Source organism: Hyla sarda, chromosome 4, assembly GCF_029499605.1.
Source record: "Hyla sarda isolate aHylSar1 chromosome 4, aHylSar1.hap1, whole genome shotgun sequence".
Lineage (NCBI taxonomy): Eukaryota > Metazoa > Chordata > Amphibia > Anura > Hylidae > Hyla > Hyla sarda.
The window spans coordinates 222,918,569-222,941,197 of record NC_079192.1 but is presented as its reverse complement, the minus strand read 5'-3'; the positions used below and the strand labels follow the sequence as shown (position 1 = coordinate 222,941,197).

Below are 22,629 nucleotides of genomic sequence, written 5' to 3'. Positions count from 1 at the left end.
ACCTTGCACCACCAAACCCCAGCAGTATGTGTTGCCTCAGCTATACTCGGTGTAATATGCTCCATTTTTGATTAGAGTGATACACCCTTGCAGTGCCGGATAGTTATACATCTATATCTTTTCTATTATACACTGTTAAAAAATAAATAAAGGGAACACTAAGATAACACATCCTGGTGTGAATGAATGAACTAATTGTATGAAATACTTTTGTCTTTACATTGAATGTACTGACAACACAATCACACAAAAATTATCAATGAAATCAAATTTATCAAGCCATAAAAGTCTGGATATGGAGTCACACTCAAAATCAAAGTGGAAAACCACACTACAGGCTGGTCCAATTTTGATGTAATGTCCTTAAAACAAGTCAAAATGAGGCTCAGTAGTGTGTGTGGCCTCCACGTGCCCGTATGACCTCCCTACAACACCTGGGCATGTTCCTGATGAGGTGGCGGTCTCCTGAGGCATGTCCTCCCAGACCTGGAATAAAGCATCCGCCAACTCCTGGACAGTCTGTGGTGCAACTTGGCATTGGTGGATGGAGCGAGACATGATGTCCCAGATATGCTCAATCGGATTCAGGTCTGGGGAACGGGCGGGCCAGTCCATACCATCTTGCAGGAACTGCTGACACACTCCAGCCACATGAGGTCTAGCATTGTCCTGCATTAGAAGGGACCCAGGGCCAACCGCACCAGCATAAGGTCTCACAAGGTTCGGAGGACCTCATCTCGGTACCTACTGGCAGTCAGGCTACCTCTGGCAAGCACATGGAGGGCTGTGTGGCCCCCCAAAGAAATGCCACCTCACACCATTATTGACCCACCGCCAAACCAGTCATGCTGGAGGATGTTGCAGGCAGCAGAATGTTCTCCACTGCATCTCCAGACTCTGTCACATTTACTCAGTGTGAACCTGCTTTCTTCTGTGAAGAGCACAGGGCGCCAATGGCAAATTTGCCAATCTTGGTTGTTCTCTGGCAAATGCCAAACGTCCTGCATGGAGTAGGGCTGTAAGCACAACCCCCCACCTGTGGACGTTGGGCCCTCATACCACCCTCATGGAGTCTGTTTCTGAACGTTTGAGTGGACACATGCACATTTGTGGCCTGCTGGAGGTCATTTTGCAGGGCTCTGGCAGTGCTCCTCCTGCTCCTCCTTGCACAAAAGCGGAGGCAGTGGTCCTCCTGCTGGGTTGTTGCCCTCCTATGGTCTCCTCTACGTTTTTTTGATGTACTGGTCTGTCTCCTGGTAGCGCCTCAATGCTCTGGACACTATGCTGACAGACACAGCAAACCTTCCTGCCACAGCTCGCATTGATGTGCCATCCTGGATGAGCTGCACTACCTAAGCCACTTGTGTGGGATGTAGACTCCGTCTCATGCTACCACCAGAGTGCATGCACTGTCAGTAGTCAAAAGTGACCAAAACATCAGCCAGGAAGCATAGGAACTGAGAAGTTGTCTGTGGTCCCCACCTGCAGAATTACTCCTTTATTGGGGGTGTCTTGCTAATTGCCTATAATTTCCACCTGTTGTCTGTTCCATTTGCACAACAGCATGTGAAATTGATTGTCAATCAGTGTTGCTTCCTGAGTGGACAGTGTGATTTCACAGAAGTGTGATTGACTTGGAGTTACATTGTGTTGTTTAAGTGTTCCCTTTATTTCTTTGAGCAGTGTATTTAAAGGTTTGTTGCCAATGGCTGTGCAACCCTTAAATTCTGTCCATGCCATAGACTGTTTACAATTTATTACGGTTTATAAATTGCTGCATGCATGTTGACAGGTCAGTTTTGGTTTTTTTGTGCAATGTATTTCAACATGCTATTAAAATATTTTTAAGATATAACATTGGTATACATCCACTTATTTGTGAAAATATTGTTTTTTCCTATGCTAAATGTTGACGACAATTGTATCAGTGTTTATAAACAGAAGGTTTTCAATCAATATGTGGGAGGGGCAGTAATGACTTACTTTCTCTCCTAGGATTCTGTGCTGCAAAGTATTATGCCTGCTGTGGTTGCCATGGCTACCATCAGGACCCTGAAATCACATCACCGGGTGCCGATAGAGAACAGAGGGAGCTTCATCCCTCTCTTACCCTGACCTCTGCATCTAAAAGGTTAAAGGTCACCAAGTTTTACCCAATATAACAAGTGGTGACACATAATAGAGGTTAATATCACATGTCTTACCATGCATGGATATCTGCTGGTACATCTAAAAATGTGAATAAAACAACTTTTATAAATGTCACACTCCGTATGTAAATGAGGCTTAAGTAGTCAGTTAAACATGAGGCTGTTGAAGTAGTCATCACTCCTCTGGCTGTAATCACACCTATATAAGCTCAAATAATGCCTAATCTAGGGATGATTGAGCAGCTCAGTCAGGGCCTGATGTTATTGCTCACAGCTAGGCTGTCTATCATGTCTAGATAGGCATGATAAGAGCCTGAATACGCGTGATTACAGCTTGGGATGCCGTCACTACTTCAGCAAGCAGCATGCCAGCTGACTTCTTAACTCCTTAGGGACAGAGCCCATTTTGGCCTTGAGAACACAGGAGATTAAAATTTTTGTTTTTTTTCCTTCTCACCTTCTAAGAGCCATAACTCATATTTTAACATCTAAAAGCCATATGAGGGCTTTTTGTTTTGCCAAACCAATTTTACTTTGTAATGACACCTTTCATTTTGCCATAAAATTTCTGATTGGAAATTTAAAAGAGAACCACAATTTTGAAACTTTTGGGGGGGTTTTGTTTTTACGCAGTGCCCTTTACGGTAACACTGATATGTTATCTTTATTTGGGTCAATACAACTAAAATGATACTTATTTTTACATGCTTTTCAGTTAGAGTACTACTTTTAGAAACACCAACTTTTTTAACAAAAGAAGTATTTTTAAAATTGCAATATTCTGTCCTCCTATAACTTTCGGTATACGACGTTACATGAGGGCTTAATTTTTGCACGTGAGGAAAAGAGGGGCATTTTATTTTTTAATGGGGTAGGTGCTGATCACTGCATAGATCGTACATGCCACAGGGGGTAAATGTATTCCCTGGTGAGCTAAGAACCAGGCAGCAAGGGCGTACATTTATGCCGTACATCCACCAGGGGTTATGCATGCTGCCCTGGGACCACTTAAGCCTCATTTATACACTGCGTGGTATATTAAAAAAGTTTTCTCCATGTTGGCAGAAGTGCCAGCAGACATTGAGGCATGGTAGGGCACATGATATTAACCTCTATTACGTGTTGCCACTCTTCATATAGAATAAAACTTAGTGACAGGTTCCCTTTAATGGTCAGGAGTCAGAGCCCCACTCAGCTCCTGGCAGTTGCAACAGGTGCCTAGAAATATGTGGCAGCTGGCTCCCGCCACCAATGACTGGGAGCACAGCTGCTCCCAGTATACATATGTCCAGTTGCAGGAAGGCACCGCTAAAATGGACGTGTATATATACGTCCATCTGAGGGAAGGTATTAAACTCTCCACATACCTGTAAGACTTCCAAGTGTGAGTTTCCTTCTGCCAACTTTTTCCACAAGCCAGACACCAACAAGTGTAAAACTGAAGTTTGTAAATGCAGTAATAGCAGCAAGCCAAATAGCCAGTCTGTCATCATCCACACCTGACATCTGCAAAATTGTTGCACTGTAATACCTGAAACATATAGAAAAAAAGACTTGTTAAAAACCATGTGTAACCCATACAGTAAAATCTTTCCAAAAGACCCCTTTATACACACCTGATTTTATGTTATGGATTTTTAGTCCACCATGCATAGCAGCCAACTTCATTGAGACAGCTACCACAAAAGACTGCTATTCAATACAATTTTGTATGGTATTCTTAGGGTCCATTCACACTGCAGAATATCCACCCAAAAAAATTCTGGGTGGGAACTCTGCATGCGGCAGGCGCCAACACATCACTAGGACCGCTCGGAAATGCACAATCTCAATAAATGGCAATGCATTACAGAGGAAACTGCTGAAAACTTTCTGCGAAGTCCAGCATTTGAATTTCCACAGAAGAGTTTTTTTGCTGCACAATGCAGGAGAATCACATTGAAAACAATGGAAGGCTGCTGCATTATAATCTCTGAGCTAAATATTTACGCTTAATTCCACTGTATGGCCCTCAAAAAGTCGATGCTATATAAATAAACATCACTGAAACTGATACTCTAGTTCACACTGTTTCTCTGGTACGAAGAGGGTTTTCTTTTAAAACCTAAAGTTGTCACTTTTTGGCTGTATTCTGAGAACCATAATTTTAATTTCCACCAACATTTTTAAGGTAAACTGACAGCAGCATCACACTAACCTGCTCATCCAGTGAAATAGAGTAAATGATGCTTATTAGAATACAATTTTCCTTTTTCAAATCCATTCCTCCATTGTGAAGTTAAAGAAGAAGTATCACGGACAAAAACGTATCCCCTATCTGCAGGATAGAGGATACGTTTTAGATTGCAGGGGCCTCCGCACCGCCTCTATATAACTCTATGGGAGATCTGAAGATAGCTGAACTGCTCCCCCCCCCCCCCCATAGAGCTATATGGACGGGGCGTGACGGCCCCTGCTACGGGTTGCGATGCGCTGCTGTGAAAGAGAGCTGAGGCTCCATACAGGAGATTGCAGGAGGCCCCAGCACTCTGACCCGCCCAGTGCATACCCGCTCATGGTGCGGGGCTATATGTGATGACAACACATATCGACAACATGCTGGAGAGGAGAAAAAAATATATTTATGAAGGGGGTGTATCACATAGCCTGTGGGGAAAGGCAGAGCAGTGTACCAAGGGTCTGGGTAAGGCCCTGTGTGCAACAAGATGATGATTTGCATATTAAGATTTCTCTCCAACTCTGAAAAAGCACAACAGCTTTAGGAAAGGTAATGCTGCTGTCAGTTTACCTCTAACAGATATCATTTTCAATAATTATTTTTTTTTTATGGAACCTTTTAGGTTACAAATAATGTATTGTTAACTTTTATTAATTCATTTTTTGGATTAGAAAAAATACAGCAATGTTACCCTAGTATTTTGGGATTTGTTTTCACAGCCATTTTTGTTACAGTATAAATTAATTCTAATGTTTTTAAAGTGATTCATTGATTTATTGTATGTGGTTGATGTGTTTTACATTACTGAAAGTGCGGACGTGCGTCAAATTTATGAAATGGTGCACAGCATATGATAAATTGAGCAATACACAGCTAGGGAAAATTAACTCAGCACAGTCAATTTCAAACTAAAAGGAAAAGTGGCCGTGCCAGCGAATGCCGCCGGACACTACAGGAAGGAAGGATGGATGGCCCGGACCACCCCCATTATGGGTAAGTTTAATTTTTTTTATTGACTTGGAGGGTGGGGGGAGGGGCCCGACCGGTATAGCGGTATGGGCAAAAATCCATACCGGTATACCGCCCAGCACTGCAGTGGGGGGTGCGTCGCGGTGCGGTGGGTCGGGGGGGGGGGGGCGGTCGCGGTGCGGGGGGCGGTGCATTATCGGCTTATCGGCAAGGTAATTGCCGATACCGATAATGCCCAAAATCGTGATTATCGGCCGATAATATCGGCCATACCGATAATCGGTCGATCCCTAGTCTTTTAGTTTTTGCACTTTTGTTTTTTCCTCGTTACCCTATAATAGCCATAACTCTTATTTTTCCATCTACAGCCCCATATGAGGCTTGTTTTTTTGCAGGACCAATTGTACTTTGTAATGACACCTTTAGTTTTTCTATAACCTATGCTCAGAGACAAAAAAAAAAGATATTATTTGTAACATACTAACACAGTTTGTAAGGTTGAAAAAAGACCATTGAGTCCATCGAGATCAACCTAAAACCCTACTGTGTTGTTCCAGAGGAAGGCAAAAAAAACAAAACATGAGGCTTATGCCAATTGCCCACCCCATGACAGAGGAAAAAATTCCTTCCCGACCCCAATTTATATCAGAATAAAACCCTGGATCAACATTCTATCCACATAAATCTAGTATCCATAACCTGTAATATTATTACTCCAGGCCCGCTTGAACTTGTTTATTGAGTCAGACATCACAGTATCATGTATCATGATACATGGCCTGACGAAGCGCCAGTGGGCGTGATACGGTCCGTGGCCGGAGTTTGAGACCCCCCCCGTACCACCTACCGACTCCCCACTATGGAGGACCGTAACTGAAGTCGGCATTCCCTGCCTTTGAAGACAAGTGAAGAATGTGAGTGCTCCGTTTATTCTCTTCTCTTTATTTTGATATATTGAATACAAAATTTTACCACGAGAGCACCTTCAGGCAGTCATGTATGGTTTCCTCTGGTCATTGAGGGTTTGGCTCATTAACAACACCCGTTCCATTGATATGTTGTAACACACACAGTGCGGTTCTTTATATATACCGGTGCCGTTTACTGCTTATTCTGTCTTGCTCTATTTTTCTCCCTTGTTGGATGTTGTTTAATCGTACATTTTGTTTTTACCTGCATAACCTTACATTTATCCACCTTACAAGTGCATAACCATACATTTATCCACATTAAACTTAATTTGCCATGTCTGTGCCCAAGCTGTGCCTCCAGCTTCCCCAGATCCCTCTGTAATATTATGTTATCATCCTCTGTGGTAATCACACTACCCAGTTTGGTGTCATCTGCAAATATAGAAATTCTACTTTGTAATTCCTCTACAAGGTCATTAATAAACATTTGAAAAAAAGCGGACCCATACTGACCCCTGTGGTACCACACTTGTAACTGTCACCCAACCAGAGTAAGTTCCATTAATACTCACCCTAATTTTCTGGTCACTGAGCCAGTTGCTAACCCATTTACATATGTCCTCCCCCAGTCCCAGCATCCTAATTTTATGTACTAACCTTTTGTGTGGCACAGTTTCAAATGCCTAAGAAAAGGCCAGATATATAACATCTAGTTCACAGAAAATAGACGTAAAATTACTATTTATTACTTGCCCATAAAAAAGAAACCAAAAGGGTTTCTATATTGCTCAGAAAGCCACACCAAATCAAAGCACAGCACAGTGAATGAGCACTAGGCTCACAGTTCCATTGTACGACTGATACAGCAAATAACACAGTACGTATTATTCAGTTTAAATAAAATTACTGATGCCGCAGATAATTCAGTACAAAAATAATGATGATAATTCAGGAGTATACGTAATGGTACGATCACTATCACGCCCTATCCCCAATGGCTCAGGTGATTGCTCAGGACAGGACAACAGGGTGGGGAGGGGGTATGAACTTGCTACTCCCTATGTCTATTACTGCACTAGGACCTAAGCCTAGGTGGAATGGACGTCCTAATAAGGACAGTAACCTCCCCTATACTTTGCTAGCTAGATTACTAAGAAAAGTGAGGCTAGCTGACTACACGGGCCAATCCCTACTACTAGTCACATATATTCAGTATGATAGCACCATGGAAAGAGGACAGTAGAGGTAATTGTATGACGTTCCTTAGTAGTAACAGGGAAAACAGGGATTTTTTGTGCCCCTGTCATTATAGAATCTTTAAATATAAGGAATAAGGGCCTTTCTAACACAGAATTTAATTCTTGCAAAACCCTGGGATGGATGCCATCTGGGCCCGGTGATGTGTGTGTTTTTATGTTACTAAGGAGGCGCCTTTTCTTGGCATTGGATTTTCCTTTGTAAATACAGTAGAGAAGAAGTCATTTAGTAGATTGGCCTTTTCCTCATCCTCCTCCACTATTACCCCCATAGTATTTCTTAGGGGGCCAACATTTTCAGCTTTAAATTTCTTATTATTTATGTAGGTGAATAATATTTTGAGGTTGTTTTTTACTCTATGGCAATTCTTCTCTCTGCTGCAATTTTTGCTTGTTTTATTTATTTTTTACAGATTTTATTTCTCTCCTTATAATTCTTTAATGTTTCCCCACTAACTTCTTGTTTTAGTCGTCTGAATGCCTTCCCGTCTGTGCTGGTGTAGAAACCTTCTTTCCTCAGGACTCCCGGAAGAAGGATGTAGTCATGTGGGTATTGACACATGTGGGTATTGTTTCAGTTTGCACCTTATGTACTTCATGCACTTATGCATCTTTGTCAACATGTGCAATACTCTTTTACAATGTAAATGTACTGTTGCTCAAATTTACTAACATGCATTTTATAGGGTGTGCTATCTACATACATACCCACTCCAGTATTTAGTTACATAGCGTGTGGCACTTTGCCACTTTTGCACTTCCATGCTTTGTATCCGGGAGATGTTCATTTTTCAGTTGCCATTCCTCCGTTTCATTTATGTATTTTTAATTGTATTTTAACAATAAAGTTGTTAAAGGGGTATTCCAGGCAAAAACTTTTTTTTATATATCAAATAGGCTCCGGAAAGTTAAACAGATTTGTAAATTACTTCTATAAAAAAATCTTAATCCTTCCAATAGTTATTAGCTTCTGAAGTTTTCTGTCTAACTGCTCAATGATGATGTCACGTCCCGGGAGCTGTGCATGATGGCAGAATATCCCTTGCATGATGGGAAAATATCCCCATAGGAGCTGGACAGCTCCCGGGACCTGAGTCATCAGAAAGCAGTTAGACAGAAAACAGCAACTCAACTTCAGAAGCTAATAACTATTGGAAGGATTAAGATTTTTTAATAGAAGTAATTTACAAATCTGTTTAACTTTCCAGAGCCAGTTGATATATACAAAAAAAGTTTTTGCCTGGAATACCCCTTTAATTATTTTTTGCTATGTCAGTCTGCTACAGTCTTTTTTCTATTTTTGGTATTTCTCAAGACCTAGAGGGTATTCCTCAGGATGTAGAGGGTGCCCCCTTGTTATAGATACAGTCCCACTTGTTCTCCCATTTAATACATAATCCCAGCCTGGATTTTTCTTCCCCATGTGCATTACCTTACATTTATCAGTGTTGAACCTCATCTGCCACTTCACAGCCCAAACCTCCAACCTATAAAGATCCATTTGTAACAGTGCACTGTCCTCTATAGTGTTTACCGGTTTACAGCGTTTAGTATCATCTGCAAAGATTGCTACTTTACTATTCAACCCCTCTACAAGGTCATTAATAAATATATTAAATAGAACAGGACCCAAGACGGACCCCTGTGGTACCCCACTAGTAACAGTCACCCAATCAGAATAAGTACCATTAAATTAATAACCACCCTGTTTCCTATCACTGAGCCAGTTACTTACCCACTTACACACATTCTCCCCCAGCCCAATCCTTCTCATTTTATGCACCAATCTTTTATGTGGCACCATATCAAATGTGTTGGAAAAATCCATATATAAAAAAGACATCTAGCGATTCCCCCTGGTCCAGTCTGGAGCTCACCTCCTCATAAAAGCTGATCAGGTTAGTTTGACAGGGCCGATCCCTCATAAAGCCATGCTGATATGGGATCATACATTTATTTTTATCAAGATACTGCAAAATAGCATCTCTTAGAAAATCCTCAAACTATTTACATACAAGGGAGGCTAAACTAACAGGCCTATAATTCCCAGGGTCACCTTTTGACCCCTTTTTAAATATTGGCACCACATTTGCCATGCGCCAGTCCTGGGGAACAGTCCCTGTCACTATAGAGTCCCTGAATATTAAGAATAGGGGTCTGTCTCTTACATTACTTAATTCCTTTAGAACACTGGGGTGAATGCCACCTGGACGTGATGATTTGTCTATTTTGATTTTTTCTAGGCGGCACTGTAATTCTTCCTGGGTTAGACAGGTGACCTGTACAGGGCATTTACCTTATTTTGCTGTATTTCACCTGGCATTTAATTTTCCTTGGTGAATGCAGTGGAGAAGAATTTGTTTAATATATTAGCTTTTTCCTGATCCCTGTTTAGAATTTCTTCTTTATCGTTTTTTAACCCCTTAAGGACCCAGCCAATTTTCATTGTAGGACCCGGCCATTTTTTGCACATCTGACCACTGTCACATTAAGTATTAATAACTCTGAGATACTTTTACCTTTCATTCTGATCCCGAGATTGGTTTTTCATGACATATTCTACTTTATGTTAGTGGTAAAAATTTGTCGATACTTGCATCATTTCTTGGTGAAAAATTCAAAAATGTGATGAAAAAAATTCAAAAATGTGCATTTATTTTTACTTTGAAGCTCTCTGCTAATAAGGAAAATGAATATTCCAAATAAATTATATATTGATTCACATATACAATATGTCTACTTTATGTTTGCATCATAAAGTTGACAAGTTTTTACTTTTGGAAGACATCAGAGGGCTTCAAAGTATAGAAGCAATTTTCCAATTTTTCACAACATTTTCAAAATCGAAAATTTTCAGGGACCAGTTCAGTTTTGAAGTGGATTTGAAGGACTTTCATATTAGAAATACCCCATAAATTAAACCATTATAAAAACTGCACCGCTCAAAGTATTCAAAATGACATTCATAAGGTTTGTTAACCCTTTAGGTGTTTCACAGGAAGAGCAGCAAATTGAAGGAGAAAATTCAAAATCTTCATTTTTTACACTGGCATGTTCTTGTAGACCCAGTTATTGAATTTTTACAAGGGGTAAAAGGAGAGAAATCTTCCTAAAATTTGTAACCCAATTTCTCTCGAGTAAGGAAATACCTCATATGTGTATGTCAAGTGTTCGGCGGGCGCAGTAGAGGGCTCAGAAGGGAAGGAGCAACAGTGAGATTTTGGAGAGTGAGTTTTTCTGAAATGGTTTTTGGGGGGCATGTCACATTTAGGAAGCCCCTATGGTGCCAGAACAGCATAAAAAAACCTACATGGCATACTATTTTGGAAACTACATACCTCAAGGCACTTAACAAGGGGTCCAGTGAGCCTTAACACCCCACAGGTGTTTGACGACTTTTCATTAACCCCTTGACGACAATGGACGTAAATGTACGTCATGGCGACGTGGTACTTAGCGCACCATGACGTACATTTATGAGCCAACATGATCACGAGCACCGCTCGTCATGTCCGGCAGGTCCCGGCTGCTATCAGCAGCCATAGACCCGCCGGTAATGAGACCCGCTGGTCTGAGATCGAGCAGACCAGAGCAGAAGATCACCGATAATACTGAGCAGTGCTGTGTCCTATACATAGCACTGCACAGTATTAGCAATCAACTGATTGCAATGAATAGTCCCCTATGGGGACATAAAAAGTGTAAAAAGAAAAAGTAAAAAAATGTTAAATAAAAGTAAAAAAAATTTGAAAAATCCCCTCCTCCAATAAAAAAGTAAAACGTCCGTTTTTCCCATTTTACCCCCAAAAAAGCGTAAAAAAATAATTACACATATTTGGTATCGCCCCGTGCGTAAAAGTCTGAACTATTAAAATATATTAATTATCCTGTATGGTTAACGGCGTAAACATAAAAAAATTTAAAAAAGTCCAAAATTGCTGCTTTTTTGTCACATTTTATTCCCCAAAAAATTAATCAAAAATTAATAGAAAGTAAAACCTAAGCAAAAGTCATACTGATAAAATCTACAGATCATGGTGCAAAAAATGAGCCCTCATATCGCCCCATATACGGAAAAATGAGAAAGTTATAGGTGGTCAAAGTAGGGCAATTTCAAACATACTAATTTTGTTAAAATGGTTTGAGATTTTTTTTTAAGCGATACAATTATAGAAAAGAATATAATCATGGGTATCATTTTAATCGTATTGACCCACAGAATAAAGAAAACATGTCATTTTTACTGGAAAGTGTACAGCATGAAAACAAAACCTTCCAAAATTTGCTAAATTGCGGTTTTCTTTTCAATTTTCCTACATAAATAATATTTGTTTGGTTGCGCCGTACATTTTTTGGTAAAATAAGTGATGTCATTACAAGGTACAATTGGTGACGCAAAAAACAAGCCCTCATATGGGTCTGTGGATGGAAATATAAGAGATTTATGATTTTTAGAAGGCGAGCAGGAAAAAACGAAAATGCAAAAATAAAATTGGTCTGGTCCTTAAGGTCAAAATGGGCCTGGTCCTTAAGGGGTTAAAGTTGGATTTGTAAATTCTTATATTATTTAAAATTTTTCACTAAAATGCTGGTTTTCCCTCAAATTTTAAATGGCCCCCAAAATTTGTAACCCCATCTCTTCTGAGTATGGAAATACACAATGTGTGGACAAGTGCTCTGCTGGCGCACTACAATGGAGCCACATTTGGCTTTTGAAATGCAAATTTTGCTGAAATGGTTTTTGGAGGGCATGTCGCATTTAGGAAGCCCCTATGGTGCCAGAACAGCAAAAAAACAAACAAACACATGGCATACTATTTTGGAAACTACACCCCTCAAGGAACGCAACAAGGGGTACAGTGAGCCTTAACACCTCACAGGTGTTTGATGACATTTTGTTAAATTTGGATGTGTAAATGAAAAAATAATATTTTTCACTAAAATGCAGATTTTTCCCCAAATTTTAAATTTTTACAAGGGGTAATAGGAGAAAATGAACCCCCCCCCCCAAAAAAAAAAAAATTTACACTAACAGGCTGGTGTAGCCCCCAACTTTTCCTTTTCACAAGGGGTAAAAGACCCCCAAAATTTGTAGTGCAATTTCTCCCGAGTATGGAAATACCCCATATGTGGCCCTAAACTGTTTCCTTGAAATACGACAGGGCTCCGAACTGAGAGAGCGCCATGCACATTTGAGGACTAAATAGGTATTGCATAGGGTTGGACATTGAGAATCACTGGCGTAGAATACAAGGGTGCCTCCAGCTGTTGTTAAACTCCCAGCATGCCTGGACAGTCAGTGGCTGTCCGGAAATGCTGGGAGTTGTTGTTTTGCAACAGCTGGAGGCTCCGTTTTGGAAACACTGCCGTACAATAAGTTTTTTTCATTTTTATTGGGGGGACGGTGTAAGGGGGTGTATATGTAGTGTTTTACTCTTTATTATGTGTTAGTGTAGTGTAGTGTTTTTAGGGTACATTAGCACTGGCAGAGGTTTACAGTGAGCTTCCCGCTAGGAATTTGCGCTGCGGCGAAAAATTTGCCGCAGCTCATACTTGAAGCAGGAAACTTACTGTAAACCTGCCCGTGTGAATGTACCCTGTACGTTCACATGGGGGGGGGCAAACCTCCAGCTGTCTCAAAACTACAACTCCCAGCATGTACTGACAGACCGTGCATGCCGGGAGTTGTAGTTTTGCAACAGCTGGAGGCACACTGGTTGGAAAACCTTCAGTTAGGTTCTGTTACCTAACTCAGTATTTTTCACAGCATGTACTGATGCTGGGAGATGTAGTTATGCAACAACTGGAGGTACGCAACTACAACTCCCAGCATGCCGAGACAGCTGTTTGGGCATGCTGGGATTTGCAGTTTTGCAACATCTGGGGGGCTACAGTAAGAGACCAGTGCACAGTGATCTCCAAACTGTGGACCTCCAGATGTTACAAAACTACAAATCCCAGCATGCCCAGAAAGTAAACAGCTGTGTGGGCATGCTAGGAGTTGTAGTTTTGCAAGATCTAGAGGGCCACAGTATAGAGATCACTGTGCAGTGGTCTCTAAACTGTAGACCTCCAGCTGTTGCAAATCTGCAAATCCCAGCATGCCCAAACAGCTGTCTGGGCATGCTGGGAGTTGTAGTTTTGCAACATCTGGAGGGCTACAGTGTAGAGACCACTGTATAGTGGTCTCAAACTGTAGCCTTCCAGATGTTGCTAGGCAACTCACCGGCTTCCGTAGGATCCAGGGAGCCAGCCGCACGACATGCCGCCTGCCGATCACTGCAGCCGATCGCGTCCAGCAGCCTCCACCAATGGGTAAGTGGACTTTGGCGCCCGGTCCCCTTCAGTTTCCCCGTTCTGCCCCGCCTATTGTGGGTGGACTGAACGGGGAAAACAAAAGTTAACCCCCCCACCCCGATCTGATATTGGTCATCGCTTTTGACGACCAATAGGAGGGGTGGCACCCCTGCCACCTCACTCCAATCCCTTCAGGGGGATCGTAGGTGTCATGGACAACCGCGATCCCCCTTATATTCCGGGTCACCGTAGACCCATATGACCCGGAATAGGCGCAAATCGCAAGTGTGAACTCACTTGCGATTTGCACCGACTGCCGACATGGGGGGGGGGGTCTGATGACCCCCCCTGGGCATTTGCGCTGGGTGCCTGCTGATTGATATGGAATTCCCACAGGTGTACCTGTACGCCCTGGGTCCTTAAGACCAGGTACACAAGGCGTATCCATACACCCTGTGGCCTGTCCGGGTTAAAGGGCCAACACTTTCATTTTTAATCTTTTTGCTATTTATATAGTTAAAGAACATTTTTGGGTTAGTTTTACTCTCTTTGGCAATGAGTCTTTCTGTCTCTATTATTGCGGCTTTTATCTGTTTTTTTTTTACATATTCTAACTTTTTCTCTATAGCTTTTTAATGCTTCTTCACTGCCGTCCTGGTTCAGTAGTTGAAATGCTTTATTTCTGTCATTTATTGCCCCCTTAACGTTTTTATTTATCCATATTGGTTTTCTTTTATTCCTGACCCTTTTATTCACATAAGGTATATACATCTTACAGTGAGAATTTAAGACATTTTTAAAAGTCTCCCATTTAGTGTCAGTATTCTTGTTTTTGAGGACATTATCCCATTTTATATTGTTAAGGGCTTCTCTGATTTGATTAAACTTTGCCTTCCTAAAGTTCATTGTTTTTGTGGCTCCTTGAGAGATTCGCTTATTGAAGAAGAAGTTATAATGTATTATATTATGATCACTATTTCCTAGTTGTCCTTCTACTTGCACATTAGTTACTCTGTCAGGTCTGTTGGTTAATATTATGTCTAGCAGGGCGCCCCCTCTGGTCGGGCCCTGCACCATTTGGGACAGATAATTGTCTTTAGCTATAGTCAGAAACCTGTTTCCTTTATGAGATTCACAGGACTCAGTCTCCCAGTTTATATCAGGATAATTAAAATCCCCCATTATTATCACCTCGTTCTGATTTGCTGCCATGTTTATTTGCCTCAGTAATTGATATTCTGCTTCTTCCATTATGTTTGGTGGCTTATAGCAAACCCCTATCAGAATTTTTTTATTTTTATCTCCATATATTTCTACCCATAATAACTCCACATTATCATTTCCCTCCCGTATATCCTCCCGTAGTGCGGCCTTCAGACTGGATTTTACATAAAGGCAACTCCTCCCCCTTTTTGTTTTGTCTGATCCTTCCTGAATAGACTATAACCCTGTATGTTGACTGTCCAGTCACAGCTATCGTCCAACCAGGTCTCTGTTATACCCACTATGTCATAATTCTCCTCAGACATCAACCACTCCAGTTCATCAGTTTTATTGGTCAGACTTCTGGCATTAGTAATCAGGCATTTCAATGGTGTATGTTTTTTTTTTCCCCCCTATGAAGCCTATCCCTATTAACTATTCTAACCCCTCCCTCCACTCCACCCCCCAGGTACATTAATAAGTCCCCCCTCTCTATCTACACTATCTTCCCCCTCTATGCTGTAGGTACCCACCCCCCCAGTCCCTAGTTTAAACACTCCTCAACCCTTCTTGCCATCTTCTCTCCAAGCACAGCTGCACCCTCCCCCCATTGAGGTGCAGCCCGTCCCTACGGTAGAGCCGATATCCAATAACAAAGTCAACCCAGTTCTCCATGAACCCAAACCCCTCCTTCCTACACCAGCTTCTGAGCCACTTGTTTACCTCCCTAATCTCCTGCTGCCTCTCTAGTGTGGCTTGTGGTACAGGTAATATTTCAGTAAATATTACCTTGGAGATCCTTGCCCTAAGCTTGCGGCCTAAGTCCCTGAAATCATTTTTAAGGACACTCCACCTACATCTTACTTTGTCATTGGTGCCAATATGTACCATGACCGCTGGGTCCTCACCAGCCCCACCCAGCAACCTGCCAACCCGATCTGCGATGTGCCGAACTTGAGCACCAGGAAGACAACACACTGTTTGGTGATCCCGGTCTTTGTGACAGATCGCTCTGTCTGTCCACCTAATAATTGAGTCCCCACTACCAGTACCTGTCTGGCCTGGCCTGCACTCCTCCCTCCCTCCTTACTGGAGCAGATACCCCCCCCTGGCAGTCAGAGGCAGAGTCCTGCTGCAGTACTGCTAGCTCTGAAATGGCATCCCCCTCATCTGCCAACCGGAAAACTTGTTGGTCTATGCCAGATCAGGACTAGCCTCCCTGACACTTTCCCCTCTACCCCGTTTTCTGACTGTAACCCAGCTAGATGCCTGACTGTCCTGCACCTCCGTCCCACTATCCTCCCCCACCTCTACCCCAGAAAGTACTTGCTAAGTGAGCAGGAGACTCCTCTCAAGTTGTCAATGCGTCTCAATGTTGCCAGTTGCTCCTCTAGATCCAGGATCTGGGCTTCCAAATGAACAACTCGCACACATCTCGAACAACAATATGCACCCTCAAACTGCTGTTCAAGGATTGCATACATTGCGCAAGATGTACATCGGACTGCAATTTCCAACATGGAGGCCATCTAGTTATGGGGATTTCACAGATTAACAGCCAAAAACAGACAGTAACTATTACAATTAAATTCTAAGTAGACCTTGTGAGTTAAAGTCTCTATAGTGTAAGTAAAGTAACACTCACAGTGATCTCAAACTCCTGCTTTCAAACTCTCAGTTTTATAACTCTTTCACTTCCTACCTTCCAAAGCCCACTAAAAAAGAGCATGCTCAGAACTGAGTCCCAAACTAAGATTTATACACCTGTGAGCAATCTACCCCTCCCCCTAGAGGTTGAGTACAGAGGAAAAAAAGAGTGAAAAGGCTGTTTAAAATTCAGTGATCCCTCTATGTGCAAATGTAAGTACTCACACAAGTCACTCCAATTTCACAGATTCACTCTGCACAGCAGATATCTTTAAGTTTTATAACTCTCTTTCACTTCCTCTCTTCCAAAGCCCATTTTCCTCACCAATGTCCTCACTCAGAATGGGCCCAAGATAGGATTTAACTTACCCCTCCCCCTTTCCTTCATTCATGAACAGAATGTATCCCTGTACATTAACTGCCCAGTCGTAGCTTGCATCCAGCCATGTCTCACTTATCCCCACTATGTCAGTGTTCCTCCAACGTTAAAGGGGTATTCCAGGATTTTTTTTTTATTTGACTATGCTACAGGGGCTATAAAGTTAGTGTAGTTCATAATATAGTGTCTGTACCTGTGTGATGGTTTCCTCACAATTCTTCTGTTATTTTCACCCCAATATTTATTTTTAACAGCATACAAAATGACGGTTGTCTCAGATTTTTCCCAGGTTGCAATGCAGCCGAGACCTGACTCACTAGTCAGCTGATGACAGGGAGCTGGTCTGCTTCAATGGGTGGAGTGATCGCTTGGTGGGAGAGAGATCAATCTGCAACTAATGCAACAGCTGTAGGCACCTAGATTGAAAACCACAGGTCTTTTGAATGGATGCAGCTCATTTATGTTTTAATGGGTGGGGTGGCTGATGTGTGGGAGGGAGGAAAATGGAATTAGGGGATTTGTAGGCAAAAAAGAAAAAGTCAAACAGGAAATACCAGTTCACAAAGAGCTAGCCAGTGTGTTATGGTAATCTCACAACATTTAGCCCCAAGACAAGCGCAGATCCTTCCTAAGCATATCCATTACTGTCTGGCAGGTATGTACTAAAATCACCTTATTGTGGATAACCCCTTTAATAGTTCCAGTTCCTCCATCTTATTATTGAGGCTTCTGGCATTAGTATACATGCACTTCAGGTTATCCTTCCTATTATCTTTGAAATAAAAAAAAATGCAAATTTGGGGTTTTTCTTTTTTAGCCATTCACCTTGTGGTGAAACTTACATGTTATTTTGATAGTTTAGGTCGGGCTGATTACACCACTACCAAATTAATTTAGTTTCTGTCATGTTTCACTAATTTTAACTTTTTTAATCAAAAAAAATAATTCTGACCCTTATAACGTTTTAATTTTTCCATATACTGGGCTGTAGGAGGGCTCATTTTTGGCACCCCAATCTGCTGTTTGTAGCTGTATCATTTTGGTATTGATCAGACTTTAACACTTTATACTTTATTGTTTTCTGGGATATCAAGTTATAAACATAAAAAAACACAATTGTGTGGTTTGGTATTTTTTTGACCGTATGGGATATATAATGTTATATTTTAATCATTCGGACAATTACTCATGCGCCAATACCAAATATGTTTATTTTTATTATGTTTACATATTATTTATATGTAATCAAGAAGAACATCTCTCCAAAAGTAATGGTTTTATTATTTACAATGAAACATTACAAAACAAGTTATTGCATTCCGTGACTTAGAGAGAAAGTACAATAGTATTTGCTACAATGAGATATCGATTATACTCAATGAAAATAGTATGTCCATATATAGTCATACCAGACATAGTGGGGTTGTTGGGGAATGTACTGGTAAGGAACCTGTCTTGCCTTCAACTAGACCAATCAGCCTAACTGTAGGCCACCTGTCTTTGTGACCTGGGACTACACCGGAACCTCCTCACTGCTCCTAGACTTCAGGAAGGATGATTAAACCGTGTGATGCCCCAAGCAGGACCAGGTAAGGATAAACAGTTTATTCAGGGTATTGGCAGGTCGGTATGGACTGGTACAGTAGATAGTGATTTAACCAAACTTAAATTTAAAACACACAATGAGATAAGCATAAATCATACAAGGTAAGTATACATCGATATTGAACAATGATATATTCGAGGGTGTCCCTTTACGAATGCCAAGGAGTATCTGATCGTTCAGTAAAAGTAAATCATAATCTTCACTGGGTGGGCGCTCCACCCGGCTCATGCATATTTCTAATCGCCCTCCCTGTTAGCGCCACCGTGTTACTGTATGGCGCATGCACCTACACCAGAAAGTGGTGTATGCACCGTACAGTAACACAGCCGTGCTAGCAGGGAGGGGGATTATGAATATGCTTGAGCCGGGCAGAGCGCCATCCCGGCGAAGATTACTTCAGAGTGCCCAGAGCTCGGTTCGTAGCTCTGCCCATGCCCCAAAGACCTACTTTGAATATACAGACAGCGAGGAATTACGGTGGAATGGCTGGAAGGTTCGGGACACTAAATATCTTTTTGATCAGTGTCACCCGCACTACAAGCCTGTATGACAGGTTAGTGCGGGTGATACTGATGAAAGATTTCCTTTAACTTAGGATTCATTTACATGGCCAGTGCACTTTGGTAAAGGGAGCTCAATCGATCGAAGGACGGAAGTTGAGTGGAGAAAAAAAATTGTAAATTTTCTCCACTGAACTCCTGTAAAATACTGGACACCCTGTAGAACCCATTTAACTCAATTGGATCTGATGGGACCTGGCAGTGTCAGTTGTGCTTCAACCCATTCAGGGTCCATACAGCGCAAAAAAAGGAGCTGAACAGACAATGAACAGGTTGGGGCACAATGGCTGTGTAGCCTTATGAATACACTTTTGACAAAAAGTAAAATAATGCACCCAGATAGAAATGTCAGATTGCTGCAAAACCCTGCATGCAGTTATGTCTCAGGAAGGAATGTAAAGGATTACAGGTGTGGTCTGATAAATCTTTGTCTTGCCAAAAGAGGGCATAAAAGTGCTTCCCCCATGTCTTATAAAAAGGCTACTATTGGGTAGTGTACCTTTTGGTTAAATATTGTTGACTGCTAGACATGCCTCTACAATGCACTCAGAGACATTTTGCCTAGCTTACAGACTTTGAGAGGGGGCTCATTGACTGAGAAAAGCAGGATGGCAATTTTGACAAACTACCCACAATTCGGGCCGTTCTGACCAAGCTATCTGGTGTTGGGAGCAGTGGTTATGTGACACATACTGCAGACAGACTCCGGACTACCAGTAGAGAGAGGATCATTTTATCTGCCGAAAAGCAAGAGCATCTCCCATTGTATCCTTGTCCACCTTTCAAACTCGGGTGGCAACTTCATTACACACCCCTGTGGACTCCGTACAAAATGCATAGCCATCTATGAGATGGCACATTCCTGTGCAGTCCTAAGGCTGGCATATTTTGCTGGCACCCGCAGTCTCCGGAATGTTCTTCACATAGCTTTTCCGTGCGGACATTCCGAGGTCTGAACATAGCCTTACAGTGCAGTACCAGGAACTGCACAGCATTTGTACAATTCTGATCCCAACTGTTTGTACCAACCCTTTTCCTTTCAGGAGACAAGGGTGCCCTCAGTTTACAGTTCTCTCAATGGTCAGGCAGAGTGCTTTGCTGGATTTTTTGCTAATCCCCCAAACTAACAAACTGAATTTAGCAAGTTTTTTTTACAGCTAAAAAGTGCATCAGTTGATGGGGTCTATCCACTAATATTGTCTGTGTTTTGCTTGTAAACTATCCTTGTCTCGTCTACTCTTCTGTTTTGTGGTTGCCTTGGTGTGTTGTCAGCTGTCTAATTTCCTGTTTTTTGTGTCCTATTTACCTATGCCACTTGTTGGTCCCCTCCTCTTCTGCTACTTGATATTATATTTTATCTTCTGTGAAGCCCATACAGTGTTTTTGAATATGTTTTTAGCCTTGAATATGCCTCTTGTTTGTGGGACGATTCAGTGTATTGCACTGCACTATTTTCCATAATATTAATTTTGTTTTCTCTGCTGTGAAGAAAGGACACAGGGGTTGGGGGGAGGTTATTTCTGTGCGGGTGGGAGGGGTTTTCTGGGTTTATGTTTTTTTTTTTTCTTTGTTTTTGTATGCTGTTTGTTTTATATATAAAACATTAATAAAAATTTCTGGTAAAAAAAAAAAGAAGTGCATCCAATACTCCAGAAAACATATGTATGTCACAGTTAGCTTTTCTGCTAATGGTGTTTTCTGTCAAGTGCTTTGTCATGCTCCTAGTACTCATGTCTGTCAAGAGGAAGCAAAGCTAATTGTAGAGTCCTAATGCCAGAAAGCTTTTACCAGTATTAGCAAATGAAAATGAGGGATCAGCCTTTCTATTGATTATACAAGTCAAGTATCTCACTAGTTTTTTGTTCTTATTCTTTAACACTTTATGTAACCAGGAATTCTAGTCACCCAAAATATGGAAAATATGCATTGTATGAATACACATTCATTTGATCATGCTGGAGACCAACAAAATAGGTGCAATTTAATCTGTAAGGTATTGAGAAAATTGCTTGCACCAAATTCATAAAAGCTATTCAATAAATCATTGTACCCATCCACAGAAAGAAGACAATGTATTAATGTATTTAAAAAAAAAAAAGTTATCCTGCAAATTACAAAGTCTTATACAGCCACGGTAAAAAAATATAAATATATTTTTTTTTTAAAAGGTATGACTCCTGGGGGCAGTTATGTCATCAGGGGGCTAAAATAGACTTAAAGAGTACCTGTCGCCAAACTAAACTTTTAATATATTGTTCCTTATGTAATTATTAGACACTTTGCTATTTACTTGTTAAAATTCTCAACCTCTATATGTTTTTAATGTGATTGAAAGAACAGCCACTAGGTGGCTCTGTTCTGTTCCCTGCTGCAAGTCAAACAGTCAGTTTGGTCTCCTCCCGGCCTGGCAGGAGACTAAACTCAGGAAGAGTGTAAGGGGCATGGCGATGCACAGCTCTCGTAGGCTTCAGTGACGTCCCACCAGCTGGGGAACCCCCACTTTCTCCTGCCGGGAGCTCACACAATTTAAAGCTCGGAATTTTTTTTTAAGGGCAGAGGTGGTGTTAGGAGTAGTGAGGGAATATAATCTGAGTTAGTTTAGAAAATATGGTTTTGTTCCACAAAGCAAGGTTGGGTTGTTCCACAAAGCAAGGTTGTTAAAGGGGTACTCCATTGGCCAGCGTTCAGAACATTTAGTTCTGAACGCTGTGTGCGTGCTGCGGGGGTGAAGCATGCCCCTTTGTGACATCATGCCATGCCCCCTCAATGCAAGTCTATGGGAGGGGTCGTGGCGGCTGTCACACCCCTCCCATAAATTTGCATTGAGGGGCATGGCCTATCATTAAGGGCGTGGCCGACCCCCGTAGCGCGCACACAGCGTTCTGAACTAAGTGTTCTGAATGCTGGCCAGTGGAGTACCCCTTTAAAATCAGATGTTTACCACATATAAATATATGTAAAGGAGAACAAATGTGCTGTTTTTAAGTGACTTATTCTCCCTATGGATCTGATCACTTTCTGGTTTCCTCACTTGTGCTATAGGACACACTTTGCAACAACCCCTCTTACATGCACAGTGGAGACCAACTGCCATTACCTTCAGGAAACTGCAGTTGAACATGTGTGACCCACTAGAGTAACTAGAGATGAGCAAACTTTTGAAAAGTTCCATTTGCCGGTCTCACCCAACTTTTGTAAAATGTGTAGTTCGCGTTAAACTAGTTCTCAGTTCACTAACAATTAAATAAGCTTTAAAGCACGTGTATAACAGAAACCTTAATACCTTACATGAGCCTCGTTATAGGGGGTACCATTTGTTGGTGTACACAAAAATAAAGCTGAATAAAGTATCCCTGGTTGTTGGCAGATGCCTACTGGTGTTACAGTGCATACAGAGATATCGAAAGACCTAATGGCTTTTTCAAAAAGCTTA

At 41.6% G+C, this 22,629-nt stretch overlaps 1 protein-coding gene across 1 annotated transcript in view; it reads right to left on the bottom strand.

Annotated features, from left to right (window-relative positions):
- SLC2A13 (solute carrier family 2 member 13) overlaps positions 1-22,629 on the bottom strand; it is a 253,164-nt gene that overhangs the window by 28,433 nt on the left and 202,102 nt on the right. The window contains exon 5 of the mRNA XM_056573657.1: positions 3,518-3,681. Coding sequence (XP_056429632.1) covers positions 3,518-3,681 — 164 coding nt within the window. The remainder of the gene's footprint in view (positions 1-3,517; positions 3,682-22,629) is intronic.